At 38.3% G+C, this 26,734-nt stretch overlaps 1 protein-coding gene across 1 annotated transcript in view; it reads left to right on the forward strand.

Annotated features, from left to right (window-relative positions):
- side-II (sidestep II transmembrane protein) overlaps positions 1-26,734 on the forward strand; it is a 544,775-nt gene that overhangs the window by 467,701 nt on the left and 50,340 nt on the right. Inside the window, exons 11-14 of the mRNA XM_073081158.1 lie at positions 488-677; positions 2,327-2,430; positions 2,849-2,990; positions 5,701-5,855. Coding sequence (XP_072937259.1) covers positions 488-677; positions 2,327-2,430; positions 2,849-2,990; positions 5,701-5,855 — 591 coding nt within the window. The remainder of the gene's footprint in view (positions 1-487; positions 678-2,326; positions 2,431-2,848; positions 2,991-5,700; positions 5,856-26,734) is intronic.

Genomic DNA, 26,734 nt, shown 5'->3' on the forward strand with positions numbered 1-26,734 from the left:
TGCCTCCTTTCAAAATATTTGAGCCTGGTTCCGCAAGCTTGCCAAACCATCACAAATTCGAACGTATGGATTGAACGTTTGCAAACACTAGTAGTTTTTTGATCTAGGTAAACGTTTGTAGAGGTTTGGAGTTTGCGGCAAACGGATGGACGGACGGATGGATGCGGGCACTCATGATAGAGTTGTGGCAATTTCAGTCTCGCTAACTGACTAACAATATCGGTCAACTCATGCCCTTAGTTAAAAATATTACTATGATTTTTATCACTAAGACAAGATGTTAAATAACCTAAAAATTAATTAAGTACAACATTTCCTAAGTTCTACTTGAAACCGGCAGCTGCGTCTCCACGTCTCCCTTACCACGCCCTTCAAACCAAAACACAGCAGCGCCTAACACTGCTGTTATGAGGCGGAAATAGGTGTGGCGATGGTGCCGCCGGAGTGGCATCACAAAGGATTCTTCCACTATCAATAATGTTCCCAGATGCGCCGTCGTGTCGCAGCGGCGGCGTGTCGGTGGTGGGCGCGGCGCGCGGCGAGTCCGTGGTGATCGTGTGCGAGGTGGACGCGGACCCGCCCGCCGCGGTCTTCAAGTGGAAGTTCAACAACTCGGGCGAGACGCTCGACGTCGCCGCCGACAGATACACCTCCAACGGCAGCGCCTCCAGCCTCAAGTGAGTATCTCAAGTAACGCTACGTACTCATCTAGGTACGCCTACGTACGCTACTCATCACTGCGAACAGTGAGATCTTTCTTCTTTTCACCAGTTCAAGAAATTTAAGATCCGACGAAAAATGACGTGTTGCTTTGTCGATTGTTAAATTGTTTTAACATATTTAGAGTAACTACAAATATAAATATTAATATACTTGGGGGTGCAATAAATTTGCAACATTTATTTTTATTTTTACATTCACAATATGATAACATTACTTGCGTTGCGTCCCACAGATAAATAAATATTGAAAAGCTGAATTGAAAGGATTGACCTAATTTTAAATTCTAAAGGCTTTGTGTGGATGACGGCCGACCACGTTCACAGGTTTTGTTTTTGTGAATGTATACAATCTTTTGTATGCGTAAGCTGGACAAAAATTTGTTGAGTTGTGCAATGCTCACAGTGGCGTTCAACTGTAATACTGAACAGTCTTTTCTGTTTTATAATATGACAAACGAACTATTGTACTTGAAGATAAGCAGTAAGATCACTGCCCATGGATATCTGAAATTATCCTCAAATTAGGATTTTATCCTACCTAACTCTTGTTAAACTCGACCACATTTTTGAGCACAGATATGTCCAACACAAGTCACCATCCGCAGCCCTTTATAAATTAGGACTCAACCTTTATAAATTGAAAAGATTTGCTCGTAATGAAATGGAATATATGAATTAGAAAACGCCTCAAAATAAGACAACAAGCACAAAGTAATTAAAACCTTAATAAATTACTATTAAAAGATAAAAAGACCTAAACAAATACTCTGCGTACTTGTTACTTATTTACATGTAAAAATTTAAATTGTTCTTTACAATTTTGATTACGGTGAAATGTTCGTTTTCCGATGTGTACCTGCCCCGCCCTCGGCTACACAGTAACAAACTCGGCTTATTGCGAGCGTGTGAATAGCACAATCCGAATCCGTTTAGGGGCAAATCGATATGGATTTAACGTCATCGCCCCAAACCAATATCCAATAAAGCCTATCATAACTAAATTCCTTCGGTGTCAACTGAGTTATATGTTTCAACGCCTGCATTCAATATGCGTTAATAGTTATTGCATGCCAATTAGAATGGGGTTTGAATATCCCTTAGTGATATTATTAATTATTTGTTATATATTTTTTTATAATATTGAAATAATAAACGAACACGCAGTCTTCCTGGTGGTAAGTGGCTACGGCTGCCCGAGCACATGTGTTGTCAACCCCAGATCACATTGTATTCCTGCCTTGTTTGATTTGCATGCACAAATAATGCCTAATATTATTTGTGTTATGAAATCATACTTAAATCATGTTAAGTGGAGCATGAAAATGTCCCTTTTCGCGGTCGTTGCGACACATATAATAGTAATAATTGAATGTATTTTTATTGACCTTTGTTGTTGTTGTTTTTTTTTTTTGTTTTGTTTTTTTTTTTTTGTATCTCTGTTGTTTCATGTGTGTTGCAATTATCCGAATTAAATGATTTTTTTTCTTTCTCTCTTTCTTTAAAATAAATAGACCTGGTTGGTATGCCGCCGTAGTCGATATCCGTAATCTTAGTAGTTTCGTTTTGTATGTTAATGTTAATAATAGTTTTGAATGGCCCCTCAGGTACACGCCCGTTGCGGACCTGGACTACGGCACGCTGTCGTGCTCCGCGTCCAACGAGGTGGGCTCGCAGCTCGCGCCCTGCGTCTTCCAAATGGTGGCAGCTGGTCAGAGACGAAACATAACGCAATTTTCATCAATAATTCAGATATATATCATTACTTACTACGAGCTCATCGCACTAGTCATGTACAATAAATAAGTATTTGATTTCGAAAGATTAGATTCAACGCCTTTGTAAAACCAAATATTTGATTTTTCTCATTCGGAACACATACAGCAGAAAATTGTCATCAGCCTGCTCTAGATCATTTTTAAGCTGACAGACGAACAAAAATCAAGCCATTGTAAAACATTTTTTTTTCTGATAATACAAATCGGAACATTATTATTAACAGGTAATAGATGATAGCACATCTTAACATTTTAGTCATTGATATAGAGAATTAATTTTATTATAACTATTTGAACAAGGTGTAAGGGTGTTTGTGACTTAACAGTGTCAATGTACATTCGTGTGTGCAGGTAAGCCGCACGCGCCGCGCAACTGCACGCTGTGGAACCAGACGGCGGAGTCGGTGGAGGTGTCGTGCGTGGCGGGCTTCGACGGCGGCCTGCCGCAGCGCTTCCTGCTCGAGGTGTACTCCGCGGACGGCACCGTGCCCAGGTACGACCTCGTAGGTCAAGGTTTGATTCCAGATTTTCATCCTTGTGTCCATCCTCTGGGTCCATGGCTCAACGGTAGGTACATGGCTAAGAGTATGTATAAACTTTTCGTCTATCTAGTGATGATAGATATTCAAATGAGGCAATATTAGAAAAAGGTAAAATCTTCGACGAAACGACAACTTTATAATCCTTTACACTATTACAAACCTTTAACTAATTTTAAATAAATTGCAAACAAGATGACCAAAGCTAGGTCAAACTCGAACGGAATAAAACACGACCATCAAAAAAATACATGAATTTTTATCGCAAATTTATTTAATTCCCGCGTCCCGTGCAGATGTCGCGGTCGCGCGCCGCTCCCAACGCCGCGCGAAACAAAACGAACCCAACAAAATGAGGCTGGTAATAGTTTTATTTCGATAAAAAAAACTTCACTAACGAACTAGTTACAGTGCGACCCGGCCACGTTTTGTATTCACAGCAATAGATTTGAGCCGTTTAAATGTTTTAAGCAGTCGGTAAGTAGGTTAATGAAGACTCCAAGGGCCCTAATCTGCCGTTCCACCTGGCTGCAATAAAAAGCGGCATTTTACTAATAAGCGCCTTCGTTCTCCGGGGAGGCACGAGAGGGGTGGGGGGCCTTGTTTTTAATATTACAGAGGCAATCTGCCCGCACAGCGCTGCGCCGTAGCGCTGGCGACACCCGCCACACTGACTCAAGTACCTACCACACATATGACATTTTTACTAGACTCGCGATTCTATGACTGACACTATTTTGTAACCATCTAAATTAAATAAAACTAAGTATGTACTCCAATTTACTTTACCTAATTAAACGTGTAATGATTTGTTTGCAAATGCTCGAAAAGCAAAAACATACACTTAGTATATAGTAAACTTTGTATCCATTGTTTTAATTAGCTATAAACATTAACACGAACAAAATATATTAGTGAGCAAAAAGAAGCAAGGTTCAGAAATATCCCTGTAATTACGCGACTTAATTTGCACGGTCTCCCAGCACGCAACGCTTAAATAAATTGGAGCATGAAGAACTTGAAAAACTGCACGCGTCGCTGTCGTCCGCTCCGGTGCTGTCGTCGCTTAAAACAATAGTATATTCGCATTCCCTCGAAGATAAATTACGTTTGTAGCGAATAAAGTCGCAGACGATCGCCGGCTGCAGCATAAACATAACTCACGATGGCGGCGCGAAGTAATGGCCTGAAAAAAGGGTGCCCACGCGCGCAGCGCCGCGCCGCCGCCGCTGCCGCCGGACGCGACAATGGCGCGCGGACAAAGGCCACTAACGAGGATTTAGATGCGCGCAAGAATGCCACCCCCTTTCTTCTCAAAAACGGCCAAATTTATTGAAGGTCGCCACGCGCGATTATGAAAAATTTGACGTAAATTGTTCACCCCATTATTTGTATTACGGCCCCGAAATTTTTAGACCCAAAAATGCGAGGTTAGCAATTCTAAGCACTTTCTATCGGCCTATATTATATTTGCCCCTTGCGCCGAATTATTATCCCTTTTATTTCTCAGATCAAAAAGGCACTATCAACTAAATATTATCAGTTGTAGTCTATACTGCATTACAATGGCGTCTTGATTTTTATGTAACCAAATCTCAAACTGAAATAAAAATCCTAGTCAGTAATCTTGTAAATCATGTAACACAGGTTATGACATAGGTTTGTAACTATCTTTTTTTGTAAATATAAGAGTAGCAGACGAGCATGCAGTCCACCTGATGGTAAGTGGCTACTGCCGCCAATGGACACAGATGCGCCGCTACCCCTGAGGACTAAGCTGGAACGCCTCGGAAAAGTCTATCTCCATTACTACACCCTTCAAACCGGGACACAGCAGCGCCTAACACTGCTCTTATTAGGTAGAAATAGGTGTAGCGGTGGTGCCGCCGGAGTCGAACCACAAAGGGTTCTACCACCTACGCCAATTCTGACCAAATAATAATATAGCAAGAATATTTTGTCAAAATCCTTGTCAATTTATACGGTACAACCACCATCTATCTTGTATAAATTCCCGGAATTATGTATCTTGATCGGCGGCGGCAGGTGGCCGCTGCGTAAATTCAGGGCGACGCACGGACAGTTTAATTATTAATAGATGAACCCTGGATGGATGCTTCAGCTCCATACCGGCCGCGTCGCAATCTGTTGCTAACCGCTTAAATCCGTCAAATGAAAATATTAACGTCGGATATTTGTTGCTCTCACTGACAAAACATGACACATTTTATACTTTGAAGATTGTTGTATAACTGTTTGTGCTTTTTTCGAAGCTTTTTTGCAGATGTACTGACTATAATTCTTTGTGAGCTGGTCATGGGTCCCTTTTTACAACTTAACTTTAAGCTACTCGCACTTCTTATAACATTGAAATAGTCTATCTGATACAACTTGTCACTGCTGCACATGAACACCTGTAATCATAGACCACATAGAACTGAGGGGCTCCAACTAAAATCAGTCACAGGTGCGTCGCCACCCTCGAAGAATAAGAGCGTCGCCTCATCAATCAGCCAGCATCCAAATCCTTCCATCGAAACGCAGAACAGCTTCATGCTAGAGATAAGTTCAACCACCTTATAAAATCATTCACTAGTGTATCACTACGCCAATAAGTATCAATAAAGTATATAGATCTAATTTCCTGGTATCCGTCGGCACCAGGGTGAACCTGTCGTCGGAGGAGCCGACGTGGACGGTGCGCGGGCTGGAGTGGGACGTGCGCTTCCGGCTGGCGGCCGTGGCCGTCAACGGCAAGGGCCGCTCGCCGCCCGCGCGCCTCGACGACGTGCTCTTCCGCGACCCCGAGAAACGCACTGGTGAGATCACTTTACTCTACTAATTAGCAAACGATACGCTGAAATGATGCCGGATTATCCGCGTAATATCGCAAAAATCAGATCATTTATTATTTATTTTATTTTCAAAATAATTATCTTTGGATAAATATATTTTTAACATAGGAAGTGATTTATTTAAAACCAAAGAAATATTATTCTAGAATTCCATTATACTTATTAACAGGTAAGTACCTATGTTAAATCTGTGTTGTATTAGGTACTCACAAATAGTTTTTTGAAAAGACTAGGTAGGTACTCGTACTAATCGATTGATGCGACACGATTACACAATTTACGAGTATAAACAAAGAAGTTCAACGATACTTCATAGAATTTAACTAATCCCCGCATAAAACTAGCCAAACGCAATAAGCGGTACCTGACTCATAACACCGACGATAAGAATGCAGCACTTGTCTATAACTAGTTTTCCTAAATCACTCAGCGAAACTCGATTTGAAGGGTAGGGAGCGTCCCGCGGGAGCGGCGGCCGGCACTAAGTAGCGGCGGCCGCCCTTATCCCGCTCGAATTATTAGCCCAGGAGAAAACATTAGGCTCGCCGGGGAAAATACAAGTAACGAGGAAAAGTGGCTCAAGCACCCTAAGATTTGATGCCGGGAAAGTCATGACTCCAGCGTTTATACCGGCGCAAAGACCGGGATAACGGAATTACCGTGTTGTCCAAAGCCTTCGATTAGCGTAATTTCTTCAGCGGTAAACTCAAATAAATTGACCATAAACTTCATGTTGGAACCTCTCCATTTAACTGTGGAGAAAAAACAGACGGATGTTTCCCACAAGTCGACATTTTTTTAAGTTTTTGTCTAAATTTCAATGCAGGGCAGTGGAATTGTGTACATTTATATTGAGAGTTTATTACTTGTGCCTAAGTCAAAAAAGATATATTGAGCATAAAAATGTGAAACAATAAAGATCATCGCTTCCGAGTCATATGAAGTACGTAAATACTCATAAATCCAACGGGCCCATCGCGTTCGACGTTGTTATTGTTGTTATGCTCACATAATGTTATCGACATGCCCAGAGGCATATAATAATGAGCGCGGCTCGTATACCTCCACATACTTATCGCGTGACTATTAACTTATATGCCCGTACAATAAACATAGACTTATTTTAAGACCGTCCTGTTAAGTATCTTTTCATTATGTAACACCTTTTAGTAAATTTGCCTTGCAAATTAGTTCGCCTTAGTAGGCTAGGTCATTAGATTTCCGTTAAGAGAAGCAAAAAAATAGTGGCAGTAAAGCTGGCAGTAAGGCCGGGTCTCGGCCGTCGTCCCCGACGCTGGCGGCGCATGGGCCCGGCCTGCAGCCTTTAGATAATTCCATTTTAATTAAACGGAAATCCACCTTCGAGATTAATCAGCAGCCTTAGACGCCACCGCCACCGCCCCGCCCTCGATCTTACCCTGGGATTAAAAGAACGTCACTATATCCTACCCCAATTATTTGTCATTGATATCTCGGTTTAAGGTTAAGACACCAAAGTTCGTAGTCAAACTTTATGAAATGACTCTTTATGTTGTTGTTGCGATAACATTACGACAGATTTACAAGTATATCAGATTATTCTTTTATTATTAACAAGTAAAAAAAAATAACAGAAAAATAAAACCGACTTCTATGTCACTACAAAGTAAAAATAATTCAAATAAATGTTGATTTAGTAGGCGGCGCTCATACTGGACACGCTGTCTACGCCGTTATCCAACGAAATATATTGAGCGCCGATTTCAGAACTATGTACTAAACCAGTACATAGTTCATTACATACCAGTATACCACTACACACCATTACACACCAGTACATAGTACATAGTTCATTTGTTAAAAAATTTTTTTTACCCTTTTTAGTGATGACATATTAATATATTCTATATAATTTACATGGGAGGCACCTCTGCATCATCAGGGTTGAAGATTCAAGGTCATATTTTCCATCATATGTATCTACTCAAGGATCTTATTACATATTCGTAAGCTCCAAATACCTTAATTCTGTGGTTGAGGCAGGAGGCACCTCTGCATTATCAGGGTTGGAGAGTTGAAGGTCGAATATTCCATCATATATCGCTGTCTATCAACCTTATTAAATATTCGTAAGCTTCAAATGCCTGTCTTATATCGTTGAGGCAGGAGGCACCTCTGCATTATCAGGGTTAAGGAGTTGAAGGTCGAATATACCATCATACATCTCTGTCTATCAACCTTATTAAATATTCGTAAGCTCCAAATGCCTATCTTGTATCGTTGAGGCAGGAGGCACCTGTGCATTATCAGGGTTGAGGAGTTGAAGGTAAATTTTTCCATCATATATCTCTGCTTATCAACCTTATTAAATATTCGTAAGCTCCAAATGCCAAACGTGTATGGTTGAGGCAAGAGGCACTTCTGCATTATCAGAGTTGAAGAGTTGAAGGTCACATTTTCCATCATATCATGTTAATCTAGATATTCAATGTTTATTTTAAATTTCATGAGAATTAGATGGCCAGGAGGTAAGATATCATAAAATATGTAAAAAACAGGGGTAGTGATGATGAGCTCCACCCCATAACTCAAAGTTCTAATCATCAGATCATGCCCATGTCAAAGTAGAAAAGTACCGCAATGAAATACCCTTTCATATGAAAAAAAAATTGAAATTGGTTAAGAAATACTCGAGTTATTCAAGTTTCAAAAAATCAGGTTTTTCTAAATTTCCCGGAAAACTGGCGAAAATTTTCAAATTTCCTCGAAATGGGATCCCCTGTGAAACTAGCCGCACACAATGGCGGTTGAATCATGTCGATCGGTCGCGGCATCGCGAAAAAATCGCTGGACATACATAAAAATACGCGACGAATAGATAACCTCTCTTCCTTTGGGAAGTCGGTTAAAAAATCATGTGTAACATTCGTATAGAAATCTATATAATTCGTGTTTTACATTCAACTAATGGTTATTTAAATTGACCTTGTTTCTATGGTCTTCACTATAAAAAAAACACAAATTGGTAAATATCTGAACATCAAATAAAAATCTAAACTAAACATTAGGTACTTTATTAAACAAACCTAGTTCAGCAACTAAGATAACAGTTAATAGAACCTTAGTATGTTACTGTTACGATGCGCATAGTCTCGGCTGCAACCTCCAGATAATCCCATTTTAATTAAACGTTGATCCACCGGCAAGACTAATCAAGGGTCTCTAAATACCGACGATGCCAGCCTCCGATCTTCCTCTCCGATTGAATTACGTCACAACAACCTGAGTGAATTATCTACTATTGAATACCTCGTCTACCTCGACTTTTTTTCAAGGATCATTGTTAATTTACTTGCATTAAATTCGTCAATGCTGACTTATATAATGCTATGTGCTATCAACATTTTTAAAACAATTATGTGAGCAATCAGTTTGTCAGTTCAGATTTTTTACGTATTATACAGTGGAGCCAATTTCCATATTTCAACCGCTTGCCGATGATGTATTAATTTCAATATCGATAGTCGGGCTTCAACCGAAACTATAATAGTGTCGAATTTTATTTATGCCTTGTTTTTTGTGCATATATTATTGTTGATTTATCCATTATTATTGTATGTTATTTATTAGCCAGCTGTTACTCGGCAGCAGATTTTATAACATTGCATACTTCCATTTTCATAGAATGTATTCTAGCTTGTAGCAATTATATTCTTAAAACCATTCGTTTTCGAATGATACCAGTTTATGTTTATTTTAGACACAACCGTTTGCTTTATCAATGGTTCTAAAAAAATATTTATACACTCTATAACTCAACATAACTATAAGTCATAAAGCGTAGATGTCGCACTCTACTCATCCAATATAAAGATAGATATCGCAATTTCCTTTTATGTACACCTAACTCCGTTGCCCAATAAATTGGAGTGTACGTATCCAAAAAATGAATCTTAGAAAAAATAGCCTACCAGTCACGTGATGAAATCACTCGAAAAACTAACCTTCAAGCTGTCGGACCTTTAATTTCTCGCCTCAGAGGGCGCAAACCTCTTATGGAAAGGTTTTTAATATCGACCGTTTGATCTCGTTTTGCCGCGCCATGGCGCCCCGCTATCGGCAGCATTTCATAAATAATGTTTATCCTTTCACTTTTCGTCTGATTTCGGCAATGGGAGCCATCTTTGATTTTAACGCGGGGTAAATATTTGGTTATGTCAGGACTGGGACCTTGATTTTCTGCGTAATATCATTTTTATTTTCATCTTATTTTCTTCCCGGTATGTTCTTTAATTTACTCGATCATCTCCGTATGTTGCAAGCAAAAATTTAATGACTATCATACTGTTCACATAGGTACATTTCTAATTATTTCTACTTCAACAGATTGACTAGTTTCTATGGAAACATCATCACTTTTAGGTAATTAAACCATTACAGTCACAAAGCCTTCCTTCCTTGAATCTCAGTAATTCAATGTTTTGATTTCGATGGACAAGAAGGTAATTAGTAAAGTTTAAGAAAATAGCTCAGCAGTTTCTTAAAGCGTATGTTTCTGTGTCTGTGTGTGTGTGTGTGTTGTTTTTTTAATAATATAGGAGAGTAGCAGACGAGCATATAGTCCACCTGATGGTAAATGGCTACTGCCGCCCATGGACATCTGTAATCAACCCCAGATAGGATTAGATATTCCTACCTAAGGTCGGCCACAGATGCGCCGCTACCCTTGAGGACGAAGTTGGAACGCCTCGGAAAAGTCTGTCTCCCTTACCACACCCTTCAAACCGAAACACAGCTGCGCCTAACACTGCTGTTATTAGGTAGAAATAGGTGTGGCGGTGGTGCCGCCGGAGTCGAACCACAAAGGGTTCTACCACCTCAAATGTCTTTCATTTAGAATTAGAAAAAGGTACTTCGACACAAGTTTAAAGGTCGAAGGACAACCACGACAGCCTTAGGCCTTCTTTGATTTGGTTTGAAAGGATTGGTAAGGTATACACGTACACAAAGTGTTCCAACTTAGGTTGTACGGATAATAAGGTAAATGTGGCCAACCAAATTAACCCTCCAATCCTATTGGAGTTGCTTATAGGTAGATTTCCAAACAACAGTAGAATTACAATTAAGTGGACCACATGCTCGTATCGTAATCCAGTAACGTAGGTTCACCTAGTAGTTTAATCTAGGTATGTTTTGCCTAATTTAAGTCTCGTCAAATTACCACAACGACGCCAGCGGCTGATAAACAAACGAACGGCAATAAATTTAGATCGAAATTGAAAATAAACACCGTCAGGTATCGGCGGCGCGGCGGCCGCCCTTCACGCCGCTGATTAAGATTCTGTTCTGTTTGCTGAGATAACTTTTAACTTAGATGAAATTACTTAGGTACAAGTTAATTTTTATGAATTGTCCACTAGTCTAAAATTGAGACAATTTCAAATATACATATTTGAATATTACCACGGTAAGCATACATATTTTTGCAAAAATCCTAAGACTAAGTAACAAATTGAGATAGATGAAAATCCTTGATCTTTCACTTTGAAAATGCAACATAATTAATAAATAATGTCTGAAGTGGATATACTTTTGTATTTAGTATCTCACAAAGAACTCCCGTAGTTTGAGACCAGGTTATTCAGAAGGCACAATAAAACAAAGAGGGAGCACTCAACAAATCCGAGATAACAAGCTCTTGGCAGTCCGGGCTCGGCGTGTGCCATAACCCGCAACTACTCGCTCGCAAATTAGCCTTACGGAGCCTCGCCGCCGACCCGTCACATTAAACTCTTATTTCGCGGTGGAATTTGTAAATTTATGTAAATATACCGCGACGGAGGCGACGCGGTAGTGCAAAGCGGTGTAGCCGCAAGTTACCTGGTGCATGTAATAAACACGTCGGGCCTGCATTAGCGCCAAATGAGGCGGTCTCGACGCGAGGCGGGTGCGGGACGCGTGCGGGACGGGCGCGGGACGGGCGCGGGACGGGCGCGGGACGGGCGCGGGACGGGTGCAGGACGTGAACGCGACTGCGCTCTGATCATGCAAGTATAATATTTCATGCTAGCTTAAAGAATGACAATTGACTTCCGAGAATACATAGTAGTCTCTGTAAGAATGCCAAGCACAGCTCCAAATCACAATAGAAAATTCTTCAAACATGTATTTTTCAATTTGGTTGTAAAATGAACCCTACATCTATGAACCCTGTTGTTCATCCTACGTAAGTAATTGCCTAAGTTGCGTATAAGTAGAACGCATCCACATCTTAAGCATCTCATTTATTGCATTAACTCTTCGTAGATACATATGAGTATAACCAAAAAAAAACTATTTATGAAACTTTTTCGCTCGTCCAACAAAGCCTATACGTAGAATATAGCAAGTTTTGGATATAGAAATACTTCGACTGCATCTTTCATATACTACAGCTCGTTAGGATCTGACAGCGAGACCTTTCCTTTACGTAAATGATTTAAACTTATTCATATTTTATTAATGTGGATTCCATCTGGGGCTATATCTGAAGCTCATCACAGATTCATTACGATTCCTGGGAACTAAGAATGTCATCTCTTTATTTTTGTGCCTGCAACGCAAGAACTGTTTCACAGTAGAAACAGGCGTATAGTCCACGCCAAACTGCTAGTTCGCTCTGAAGTTGTTGCGACTAGGTAGGTAGGTAGGTAGTTATACACTTTGCAATGGCGACGCGATTCATTATTTTGTATATTCAGAGCAGACTAGCAGTTTTACGCGGATTGTACTATTCAAATATAAGCACAAAACATGTGGTGGTAACGTATACTGTTTAAGCTTTAAATAAGATATAGTATTACCCCCTAGGACGCGGACAAGCGAGCACGTGCAGGCTATTCCCAGCTACACACACACACACCCAGCGTGCATTAGCATTAATAAGAAAAAACGCCTCACACGTGACGGGACGGCACCGGCACCAGCGGGACACATGCATATTATAGTGCTCCAGCTTCCGCGAGTAAATAGCCCGCGCCATATAGTTATTTAGAGTGCATTAGACTCAAAGTAAATTAATTAGGTAGTGTTTTCGTAGTCAAAATAGCGCTAATGGAATGCTAGTTTAGGAGTTTATGTAATTGCATAGATTCTTCGTTGTGTTCGGAGGTCGTGGTATATTTTCAATACGATTTCTTTTCAAGTTCAGTGCAATTATAACAACTATATGTATTCTTAATTTTTTATAATAGCCGTATTTACGTAAACAACATAGTTAAACCGTATTAATTTATAAATATTTCGATTATAACACGTGAACATAGAAATCAAGCCGTTATAAGATAACGCAAGCGACCATGTAACGCACCATTATCGTCATGAGTCAAACTTCTGAAATAAACATGCTGGCGTGAGGTGTCAGTACTGGAAACAATACCATAACCTACAGAATGATGGATTACAGCCGCTTGCGACTAACTTTAAAGGTGGTAGAACCACCGCCACACCTGCTTCGGCCTAATAATAGCAGCGTTAAACACTGCTGTGTTCTGGTTTGAAGGATGTAAGGGATACATACTTATCCGAGGCGTACCAGCTTAGTCCTCAGGGGTAGCAGCGCATATGTGGCCGACCTCAGCTGGCAATCTTTACCTGGGGTTGATTACTAGGGTTGTCCATGGGCGGCAGAAGCCACTTACCATTATGCAGTCCAGCATGCTCGTCTACTACTCTTATATTATGAAAAAACTCATACGACGAACGTTGATCGCCGGTTTATTCCAGACTAATTGCTAACTCAGAAGCTTGTCACGCAATATCAATATTGAGCATAATTGTAATTATGCGAGAGCTGGATTGTAAATTAATCATCAGACTAACTAGCATGCATAAACACATTACAATGCCGTATGGTAATGCGGCCGTATCAAAGGATTTGTGGCATATGCAATGGTAATATGCAAAAGGTACCTATTAGTTTGTCATAAGCCAATATCATTATACGATGCAGTATTGGAGATAATGATAATATAATCTCGATATGCATTGCTGAATTTAATAAGCATATACTCGTACATGCTAATTTTACAAATATTTTTTACGAATATATATTTTTTAATAAATTCATAATTTATATATTATATAATTTATTTTACGTGCATTGATGATAGATGCAGTGATAGCCTAGTAGTTAAAACTCGGCTCCTCAAGGAAGGGGCCCGAGGTTAGAATCCCGGGCGCGAAGCAGTGATTTTTTAAAGTTATGTGCGTAGGTTTTAGAAATTAATTATAAATTGCTGAACTTGCTAACAGTTAAGAAAAATATCATGAGGAAATCTACAAGCCTGAGAGTTCTTGAAAAAAAATGTTGCAAAGTGGGAAGTCTACCAATTCGCACTTGGCCAGTGTGGTGGATTAAGGCCTAAACCTCCCACTAAGAGAGAAGAGAAAGAAATAGATTGACGACAACATTCATTCATACTATCGGTACGGTAATTACAAACTTTCTTTCATAAATACAACATTTTTAGGTAAGATAGCGCAAAATGTCAGTCACCTTGAATGTGAACCAACCGACAAGTAATTAATTAAACAATTAGTATGATTAAGTTCATCTAAAATCCAATTACTCGTGTCGTAATTCGTCTCGTTAGCTCCTCCGTCCACAGACTATCAATGATGCAGACGTATGCGAGAGAGACGTCACATCACTACTATCAGCACATCACTACTAAAAGGATTTAAAATAGAGACTGGAGGTAATTGTAATTCTTACTTTCATGGTCCTCCGAGCCACGATCCCCACCACAGCCCACAGTTTGACCTCATGACCGCATGTATGCCTATTTGTTTTAATAAAATATTTTTAGCAGTACGATCGTATTAAATTTATTTATATTTATTGGAATAGTACATGAGTATTGAGTATACTGTATTGTAGTTTATTCATTAAGTGTAAATAAGTTATATCATACTAGGCACACTCATATACCGGGGGTTCTTATTGTAATTTTACAACGTAGTTAATTTCACAAGCCATCTCTAGTTTGTTTTCTGTTTATAAACATTAATGATCAGATTGTACGGGTTCTTATATATGAAGTAAAGATCAAATTCGACTTTTCTCCATTACACGAGTGAACAGTGTAGTCATACGACAGGAGCTCTTAATAAAAGATGCACACGCAACGGCAGGTAAATCTCAGGGGAATATTTATTTATTTAGATCACTACTAAGAAATACTATACATATAAATTTCATATCGAGTACATATGAAAATTTAATTTAGTAGTCAGAAATATTTTTTTATCCTGAGTTCTAAAATTGAATATGTCGGTAAAAATAAATCAGCTTTTCCACACCTTTCAATCTAGAACACAGCAGCACTACACTTTCAGTCAGTCAGAAATAGATGTGTGTTTGAAACAGGCCTAAGTCATAGTTTTAATACCTGCAGATGTACATTGTACATAGTATTTTACTTATTTACTTCACTGTGAATCTATGAAGCATACATATTAATTACAGTTCATGTAAAATTCAGTCAATATTTCACTAAAGCCCCTGTATATTTTGAAATTATTCCCATCCGTAAATTACATTTAATTCCACTTACACCAAAGTTTATTACAAACACGGGGCTAAATTTACTTATCTTAACACAACATCCAAATACAATACAATCCACTTAATGCCTTCAAAGCACGTACTTAATTTAGGATCAAATCAGATAATGGGTTACAAACGCTCCAGCACTAAAGAGATACGTTCAAGTTGAAAGCATTAGAGGCGCAAATGTACGGCTCATTTGCCGGAGTAGCGGTACGTGGAGCCATTGTGCCGGCGGTGGATTGCCGCGCGATATATAACCGTCGCGGATCAATCGCGTGTTTCCATTAACTCGATCGCGTGAACCCCCCGCCGACCGTGCATCCTCACTCCTCCTCGAAACTGATGTATGTGCTAGAAATTCCCATTGTGAACGTCTTTGTTACGTTCTTACAGCAATTTTATCGAATGCGAACAATTTCGGTCCTAATAGAATACCTTGTGAAGTTCCACGAAGCCGTTAACTTTCAATTCAGACATTTAGAACATACGCGAATAATTTTCGAGAAGTGTTTGGTAAATTCAAATTAGTAGTAGTTCGCTCTATTATACTTACAGGTAGTGAGGAAAACTTACGAGCTCTGTGCAAATTAAAATGATAAATCTCCGTTACTTGTATCAGATGTAAATCGACCATAAAGTTTACAGTTAGCGGTACAATTATACGCCAATGCCTGTAAATTTTACTATCAATATGTGTAACATAAACAGAATTTTGGTACGAATTTGTAACATTTCTAGGTATTTTTATGTAATAAGCAACATCAAGCAAACAAGCATTAGTTGGATTTGTATATTATTAAGGTAGTAATTAAAGAAACATAAGGTTTCGAAGGATACCACGTGTTAAAACTTGAGGATGGTCTTGGTCACTCGTGATAGAAATAACTGAAACTAATCATAGAACTCATACTGATGCAACATGTGAAGACTTACTTGGATACCACACAACGATAATATATCTAGAATAGAAGTGAACAAAAATAACGAGGTATTCACTCAGAATCCATTAAACATTACTATAACCGAACACGGCAATTGTAGTAAATCGTATTGCGTCGTTAGAGTCAAGAACCGTTGTCGCAGAAGATCAAATTATAACTGGCGCTCCGACCGGCGAGTTATTGTTGAGCTTGAGACGTTTACTTAGCATTACGTGAAGGCAATTGTGCAATCGTGGCGTTTGGAATTACATTAGTACATTGTTTGGTCACCAGGGGAACTTGCGCGTGATTCAATTTATCTGATGGACAAATGGCGTTGGGTGAATGCAAAACAGGTTTCGATTTTGATATTAATGTAAAAATGGTTCACATTTTTTTACTTATATTGAGATTCTGTGTTGAGATTACAAATGTAATGTGCGCCCATTTTGCTTTAATAATCTAAGTAATAAAACAGCTTACTATGAATAAAGTATTACTCGTATATAAACCAACAAGTGTTTCGAATATTTGTATAAGATTCTTATAGGATAACTTTCAACCTCTATTTATTACCCGGGGTAGTATAACAAAATCATCTCTTGATGAATGTCTTAATCCTTATTCCTTACTAATATTATACTTTTATACTAATATTATAAATCCGAAAGTAACTCTATCTGTCTGTCTGTCTGTCTGGTTGTCACTTCTTCACGCCTAAACCACTGAACCGATTTTAATGAAATTTTGTACAAAGACCCGAGAAAGGACATAGGACAGTTTTATCACGGAAATCCCACGAAGGTTTCAGAGTTGGTATTTTCGCCAGATGGCGCCACTGTCGTTCCAATGAAGGTACGAATTTTCAGTTTTATGTATGTTAGTATGTCATATTATTTTCTTTTAAACGCGGGTGAAGCCGCGGGCAAAAACTAGTAATAAAATAAAACAATTTTCGTCATGGTTTTAATTTCAGAATCGTTTCGCTTTCATATAGATACTACTATATAATGTAAATGTATATTATTTCTAATTGAAGCACTGAATATCCTATTCTCATGCTCAATATTTTAGCGTGCAAGCTCGAATAAATATGGGAAGAATAATGATATTAAGCAACTACGAGATGCGGAAGACAAAACGATATGCTCGCTGGAATCATTTAAGTCCCAGCGTTCAGCATTGAGCCGTATTTACTGCTTTGATTGAGCTGGCATAAGGCTGATTTATGATTCCAGAGACGAGATTTATTCTTCAGGATTGGAGCTATTTGCCCTCTCTTTCTCTCTAGCGTGGTTTTACATTTATCAAGATTTGTTTTGATTCCAGTCTGCGATACAAGTTCTCTCCAGCTATGCTTGCTATCAGTCAGGACAGGACCAATTGTAGTTCGTTAGTGATGCTAAAACTTAAGGGTAAAAGGTAAAGGGTCTTGTCAATTATATAGGAATGAATTTTGTAATTATAAATTATATCCTTTAACCGTCTATTATAATTGTGAAATGGGACTCCCACTAAATATGAACGTGGAGTCATGGAGTGCTTATGCTCGTGCTGCGCTATAATCATAATTAATTAAATAATGAAACTATTAATATAATGCTGATAACGTTGTATAGAAAATATTCATATTTTATAGTTAAAAAATCGCACATATCTTTCCGTAAACATTAATAATGTAAATAGCCGAAACGACTTACATAACTTTTTCGCTAACACATATTATACAAAAACTAACATAGACTCCAAATTAACTCAAAAATATCAAATATTCTTGCTTGGGATTGATAAATTACCCGCTAGTTCTCGTAGCAGTTAATCTATTGACATGATATCAGCCAGTTAGTTGCTAACGACAGCGCTAACTGCCACGTATTTAGTACATTCCACGTAAATTCCCCGTCATGCGCTTCACGAGCACATAAGTTATTACTAAGTATCTATACTGCTCTCGCACATCACGCTGGCTCTACATATTCTCTTATGACTAAGGTATAGGCTGTAAGGAAGTTGCCAGCGACTGCGCTAAGTGCTAAGTGCTACGTGCATTTGCTCCTACGACGCTACACAGTATCGTGACTGAGATGCCTGTAACTCAATATAACAAGTGTAAACAGTAATACAACTATAACATAACTACTTATACTGTGCTCAACAAAACAAGAGCAGAATGATGATATACACATTCTATCATCTAGCATTTATGATAACATTATGAATACAATTGGCAATATAAAATTACAATTAAAAAAGTCTCTTTTTTTATAAATACCCTCAGGAAATATAGTCGTGGCTAATCAAAATAAAATAAGGTCATGGATATAGGATATTTCTTGTTAATGTAATATTTTTGCTAACGGCGTGATAAAACGCTCATTACAATTATACATGAATTAATTGCTCCGTAACTCAACACAATTATACTGTAATTGCTCACTGACGTGCTTGATTTTCCATTCAAAACTTAGTTCACAGCGCAAATACGTAATTGGCTCACGTGTAATAACTTTGAATTTAACGCTCAAATGGCTATAAAAATAATTTAAAACGGCGTACATTTCATTAAAATTCGCGAAATATACGCGTCGCAAAATTATAGATGCAATATTTCGGCGCAGATTAATTACAACAAGGGAAAAATACAATAACACAGCGATAAATCAACGATAGAGTGCAATGAATAGTAATTACTCATCGCTCGTCGGAATCGCGTCGCCGATAACTCATCGGCGGGCGCAGGGCCGCGTAATCCCGAGGAGTATAAATATGAGCGGCGCCGGCTGACAAACTGCACGCGCCGCGCGCCGGACCATCTTAATCCCGCTTTTGATGGCCACCCGAGTATAACTGTCCAGCCTTCGTTAAAAACGGTACACGTACGCATCCAAATTTCGAAAGTTCAAAGATATGAACTGCGTATAGCAGAGTAGTGTCAATTTAAATAAAATTCCGAAACGTGACGCGTCGATCGTCGAAAATATACGTGCAAAGTTGGGACAGCTTTAAATATTCAACCAAATATTTCAAAATGTTTTATAGGGTTTTCATTATTTTTTTAATTTGAATTTTGAAACAAGTTTCTTTGATAAGACTCTTACGTTTATATAAAAGTGTAATAAATAGTTCACTTTTAGTACTTTTCACTTTTAGTAAAAAAGAAGACAGAAAAAAACAATGTGTTTCTACTTTCTTTTCTAATGATTTTCTCCTTCTTCTGTATTTATTCCTCAAAACTATGGACTGTTGAGAACCAAATATATATATTTTAACAAAATGTCTAATACTGCGCAGTGCACACCCCTACCGCACCACGTCCGCTGTATTAATTCACGCAGTGTTTTCGTTATCGTTTATTGTTTTCCTAAACGCCATTAAATTTTCATCGCGCATAAATAACGCATCGAATGACAGCTGTGACAGAACACACAGTTTAATGCACAATGTTCCCGATTTTGCTAATACATATTCGTTGCCAATCCGTATATTATAAATTACTCATTTAAGTATATTGGATAAGTTATAAGTATAATTGGATGTAACTACTGTGTAAAGTGTTTTTACATACAAGTGCTTTTTGGAGATTATTTTCTGACTTGTAAATTACTACCTTCTTTGGTAACGACCTTTATTTCAACATTTAATAACAAAAACACTTTATAGAAATCAATACCCCTAAATAACAATCCTACATATTAAATAAGTTTTTTTCAAGCATTATATCATTATCAACCCATTTCTGTCCCACTGCTGGGCAAGGGTCTCCTCTCAAAGTGAGAAGGATTAGTCCACCGCGCTGACCAAGTGCATATTGGAAGACTTCACATACCTTTGGGATTTTTTTTTAATAAATCTCTCAGGTGTGCAGGTTTCCTCACGATTTTTTCCTTTATCGTTTAAGCAAGTGATAATTAATTTCTAATACGCATATAATTTTGAAAAATCAGAGGTGCGCGCCTGGTGTCTGAACCTCGGACCCCTCGATCCAGATGCCAGAGTTTCTTAACTAATGGTTAATCACTGCTGTAGTGTTATAAATATTTTCTTATTGAAAGAAAAGTGTCATCAATTTTAATAGGCTTCGAAAAGGCGGAGGTTCTGTATTGTCTTTTCAAAAGAATTCGTATTCGTAAGGAGTTACGAAATTTCAATTACGTTGCCACTTCCAGTTTTCCTCGTAACTATTATTTGACACGAGATATATTGTTACATGTTTTTCAAGTTCGGCTTTCAAGTTCTGCCAATGAATACATTAACGGAAGGACGGCACAAGTTTAATCATTAATGGGCTTTATGATTAATATTTATAATGATATCATGCAAACTGGCGTTCGACGGCGGATTTACGAGCGGCGCGCGGCGACGTGCCGCGGCCTGCGATCAGCGGCCGTAGTCTGCCATATTTTACATAATTTAGTTTATAAATATATAGATTATTGCGTTTAAAATAAATGAAAGTGTTTCAGGGAGACCAGATCTTGTCTTTTATCCAATCAAAATTCGACTAATGTAAGGGTTTGTCTGAATGTATGGATTTCAAAAGATATGGATAGAAACGTAATATAAATAGTATAATCGATTCAAATCTTAATGTAGGCCTAAATTTAGTCTATACAACGTAATATAATCAATTTCTAACCCTGCTGTCCATCATTAACGCTTATAACAACTAGAATTTAATGAACAGCAGGCTTTAGAACAGTTAGTGCCAGCACAAAGCTCTCGTGGTGCTGTTCAGTATAATACGCACTAAAGGCGCTTTGTGGCGCAGCAAAAGCACCGGTCTAAATAAGGAACTAATTATCTACCTGCCGCAACGTGTGGCAACGCAACAAGGCTCTACCAATACGTGTATAATTGTATACCATCTGTTGTTGCTACACTACATTCAAATCAGAATCCCGGGGCTACAATACATAATTTAACACAAGTGCGTCGCCAGCCAATCATCCACAGGATGATTGGCTGGCGAGCTGGTGTATGGATGTTGGTTCTTACATTTTTTTTATATATAGTATAATATCTATGGGAGTAGCAGACGAACATGCAGTCCACCTGATGGCAAGTGGCTACTGCCACCCATGGACATCTGTAATCGACCCCAGATAGGATTAGATATTCCTTCCTGAGGTCGGTCTACCCCTAAGGACTAAGCTCGAACGCCTCGGATAAGTATGCCATCCAAACCACACCATACAAACCACACCCTCCAAACCAGAACACAGCAGCGCTTAACACTGTTGTTATGAGGCAAAAATAGGTGTGACGGTAGAGCCGCCGAAGTCGAACCACAAAGGGTTCTACCACCTTCAGATTTCTAGGAGCTTTACCGGTAGCTTTTAAAATGAAGGGCTTACACTAAGATCTCGTTGGTAACAGCCTATCAAGCAATCATAGAGCAAGTCTAATTTATTATTAAATAAGCTAACGAATGTGTACGAGCTGCAATTGCTGATTAACCGTCTGACTGCATTTTCCTTTGCTGCTGCTTCAAAATAAACACAATAAATGAAATACAATAAAATTTCACAATAAAAGTGAACCAGAGAACCAAGTAGATTTGGCAATAACCCATAAATCGCAATATATTGTAATAAGAATAAAAAATCTCAATAAAAAGGCGCGCGCGTAATGAACACGTATCGCGCAACGCGTCCACACGTACGCGATATCAATTCCAAACGCCAAGATACGATTCATTTTAGCGCTTACCAAATGTTACATTTACACGATACAACTGCGACTAGTCGTAGTTAGTAAAAATCGTAGGTGGTGGTGAAATATTTAAAGTTACTTTAATCTTTAAAGTCCATTACGTTTTTATTTTACCCGACTGGTAATAGTAATTACGTTCCATTAGGTGTATGCTTACTACTTCTATTTATTACCACAGGGGTCGCCATGCCAGTGTGATATGCAGAGGTTCTAAGTTCAATCCCCGACCAGGCAGATTTTTAAATGATAAATTTATTCATCTGTTCTAGCTTAAGGGTTTTTGCACTTATCTTCGTATATGTTTTGAAGGTGGTAGAACCCTCTGAGGTTCGATTCCGTCGGCACCACCGCTACACCTATTTCTGCCTCATGACAGCAGTGTTAAACGTTGCTGTGTTCTGGTTTGAATGGTGCGGTAAGGGAGACATACTTTTCCAAGGCGTTCCAGCTTAGTCCTCAGGAGTAGCGGCGCATCTGTGGCGGCCTCAGGTAGGAATATCTAATCCTATCTGGGGTTGATTACAGATGTCCATTGGCGGCAGTAGCCACTTACCATCAGATGAACTTGTCTGTTACTCCTATATCATAAAAAAACGTGCATAATGCTCACGAGATAGGAAGCTCTCTTTGAGTATAAAAACTCTTTAAGTATAATTAGTTATATTTTATATTTTTCCATTTTATATTTCGAAGCACTAAAAGTACATTGGATTCAACTTAATAAGCCCATGTTCTAATAAAATTGAACAAATAGCTATTATTACACGCTGATGGAAATTTATTCCACCTATTACACGGCGCTATAAAAATAAAATTGCCAATACACTTTTTCATCCATTATTATTCAATTGGCTGGGGAGCTTCCAAGGTGTTTTGTTTGGGACGATTCAATGCGCGGCACATTTTTACTCACATTTTAAAAAGCTGAGCGAAATCTTTCGATTTTTTGTTTATATTGATTAGTAATGTAAATCACAACCGATTTTCTTCTTTGAAATATTTGAAGTGATCGAATGACCAAAGAAATTGATGAAAATAAAAGTTATACAATGCGCTAATACGGGCCTTCACTAAAGCCATAACTCAATTATTATATAAACAAAGTTTTAAAAGACAAATTAAAGTTCATGCATGTCAAAGTCGACTTCAATAAATGTCATAATTATTTCTGCGCTTTAAAATCATTATAAAACTGTTCTATTCGGATTGATAAGTATGTCAGGACAAAAATACTCATAATATGAAGAAGTCCCACTTGACAGAAAGGCACCCGTTGTAGAAATCGCATACAATCCTTAGCATAGTCGTAATTAACAGACGTATATGGAGGGCAGTGATCACTCAGCATCAGGTGAGCTGCATGCAAAAACCTTCAATAGGCCGTTCTATAAGCTATCCTTTAAGCCTACAAATAAAGGCAGCATGATAAAACACAGGTTTTTCATTCAACGGTGGTTCGTGTGAATTTCCCGGCGCGAGTTTGATTCGAGCCAATTCCGCCGCTCATTGAGCGCGAACATCGCCGGAATATATTAATTTCCCTACAACACGCACGAACAAGTGAAAGGATTTAGAGAGAATGGATCAGCCATACTTTTTACGGAAATATTTAACCAGTAGAACTTCGAGTAAATTTTAAAATACATTAAGCATAAAACCACATACTATTTTATGTGATTAACTGATTGAATATACTGAACCAAGTTTTATAAGTGATGGACGAATGATTTTAAATTGTAAATTGTGTATTGTAAGTTACTATAATTATAAATATTTAAATAAAACTTTCTTAATATCTTTTTTCTTTTTTTTAATGCGCTTTGAACTCTTTGAAGTAGCAAGATTCCCCAGACCCAAGCCTCCTCGTGTTGTGGGGGACCGTGCTTAGCAGTACAATATTATATAATATGTCCACTACCAGTATTTGCTTATGCGTATTGCTATAATAATATATTAACAATCAGATGAGATTTTTACTGGCATAATTACTGGAGCGTCCCCAAATAAAAGCCGTCCTCTCGACGGCGTGCGGACTCATAAATATCATTACCGGTTCTCGCAGGCTCGGAATTAGCATACGCGCACCTGCTTCTCCCTGATTAATTATTGAAGTTACACCGAATCACGTGTCTCGTCGGACCCTCGCTCGTTATGGCCCGAATTAGTTTCCAGCCCTAATTGCCCCTGATTGCCTTTTATGAAGAACATCGTCGGACTCAACTGTCGAATGCTCGCAGCGCTAAGAGGAATTTCGGTTTGGGTAACTATCTAAAACTTGCCAGAGGCTATCAACTCAGCAGCACTTTGAAGTGGAAATTTCGTTTCTATTTCTTATAAAACGATCATGAAATATTTTAAACTGAATTCAAATTAAAAACCAATTGCATTATAGCGCAAAGTAAAAAATTACAAAATATTCTACTAGTACTAACGTACTTCGAAATATCTTAATTGGAAAAATCTTTAATATCTTTAATATATGTTTTTAATAAATAACAAGCACAGTGATTTGGTCACTTCAATTATTAAATAAGTGTCTTTTGTTCGCAATATTTCAATTCATTTGGATAAAAAACATACAAACAAAAGAAAAGTCGGAAATACAAAATAAAAAAAAATGCTTACCTTTTCTATAAACTGGCTGCGGGTAAGCGCGTGCCTCACAGACAGTTTCTTAAAATGTTGACATAAAATTAATTTGTAAGAAGCTTCGGTAACAACAATGTTTGAAAGGCGCACTCGTGTCGAGTTTCCGGGTAATTACGGCGCCGTGTCGCGACCCTGATGTTAGATTCAACAGCGCATTAGTATTTCGCTGTGAACTTTTGACAGCGCTTGCATTCTGCCAAGTGATTTGTGACTTGACAGCTGTGCTAGATATTGCACTATTTATCCTCTTTACACTCGGATGCTTAATCTGACTGTAGTAATTTCTATACTTTTGGTTGTTCGAATTTTAATATACTCATAGTAATAGAACCAGTTAATAATTTTATTGTACCTATACAGTTAACCGATTATAAAAAATATGAAAATGAGTGTGAATGCATTTATTTATTTATTTAAAATTTATTGTATCACCTCTAAAAAGAAATATACAAAAGGGCAAACATAATGCCTGATGGCATTCTCTACCGGTCAACCCTGAGCTGATGTAGAGAATTTGCAGCAGGTGTTGTACAAAGTAATAAAAAGCGACAAACAATAAAAAAAACAGCAGATATATAATTAAATAAATATATATTACATTAATATATATATATATATAAACACATTTATAAATACCATTTATCATGTATATAATTAAATAAATAAACACAAATAGTAACAACAGTCGATTAAGAGTTTGATGAGGAGTTCAGATAACGACCGACCACCGAAGCGTCTTGTCATGCGTTAAAAACCTATATTGGAAGTGATCCTTCAGAGTAAAGCATAAAGAAATCCTAGAATTACGCCTCTGACGAATAGAAAGCCACTTGAGTTGGCTGCGAAACTGCGAAATGTGGTCATATTTGCGAAGGCCAAATATGAACCTGATAGAATTGTTGAGAAGGCGTTCTAGTTTATTCAGAAGGGCTTCGGTCAGATCTGGGTAGCACACGTCTGCATAATGTATGATAGGCAAAATAAGGGTGTTCACAAGCATTAGTTTGGTCTTAACGGGAAGGAAGTGCTTTAGTAGTGGCGGTATAAAGATCGCAAGGTAACATTGACCTTACGAGACACCTCTGTAACTTGTGTAGTCCATCCCAAGGAGCTGTCAATGTATATGCCAAGATTCTTCACCGACTCCGATATTGGAATTTGCGTACCGTCATAAATGACCGCTGGTAAAGAATTCCGGTCAATCCTAGCCAACAGTCTAGAGCTTCCTATGATGATAGCTTGACACTTGGCAGGGTTGACTGATACCCCATAGCGCATAGACCAACTCCGGAGAGCACTCAAATTAGTGTTTGTTTCACCTATTGCACTATGGAGATTTTCAACATCGGCTTGAGCATACAGTAGTTATATAATGCGTCGGGATGCAGCAGCCAGGATACAGAAAGACCGAATTACTTATATATATGTATTTAATCAAAACAGAATATTACATGTTTTGGATTAAATCTAACCTAAATTAAAACTAACTATCCTAAGTGACTTGCTGGGGCAATGTTAGCGCCCAGAGTGAATTCCCACGTTGGGGACTGTACGATGGAAACGGAGCGGTGGTGCGGAGTCAGCGTTCCCACGGCACGGCGGCGGTGCAGGATCGGATGTCTTTCTAGTAATTTTGTTTAATTCGAATTTCTAACTATGGTGATTAAGGCCAATATATAACACAGTTGTAAATCATCAGCATACAGATGATACGAACAGTTGATAGAAGGAGTGATGGAGTCAATAAATAGAGAAAATAGTAAAGGAGAGAGAATACCGCCTTGCCGGACGCCAGCATCTAAATAAGCCCAGTCCGAGGAGGCATTACCCATACGGATGGACTGCTGGCACCCGCGTAACTATTTATAACTACTTTAACTCTACATAAACTCGCTTTGAAATGGATTTAACTTAATCCACGTAAAAAAAAGATATGAAGGATTTGGAGAGATATCTGTAGGCGGCAGTGGTCACAGTTGTGACTCCTATCA

This window comes from Epargyreus clarus, unplaced genomic scaffold (genome assembly GCF_041222505.1).
Source record: "Epargyreus clarus isolate Ecla_fem2 unplaced genomic scaffold, WU_Ecla_fem_2.2 ptg000015l, whole genome shotgun sequence".
NCBI classification, from domain to species: domain Eukaryota; kingdom Metazoa; phylum Arthropoda; class Insecta; order Lepidoptera; family Hesperiidae; genus Epargyreus; species Epargyreus clarus.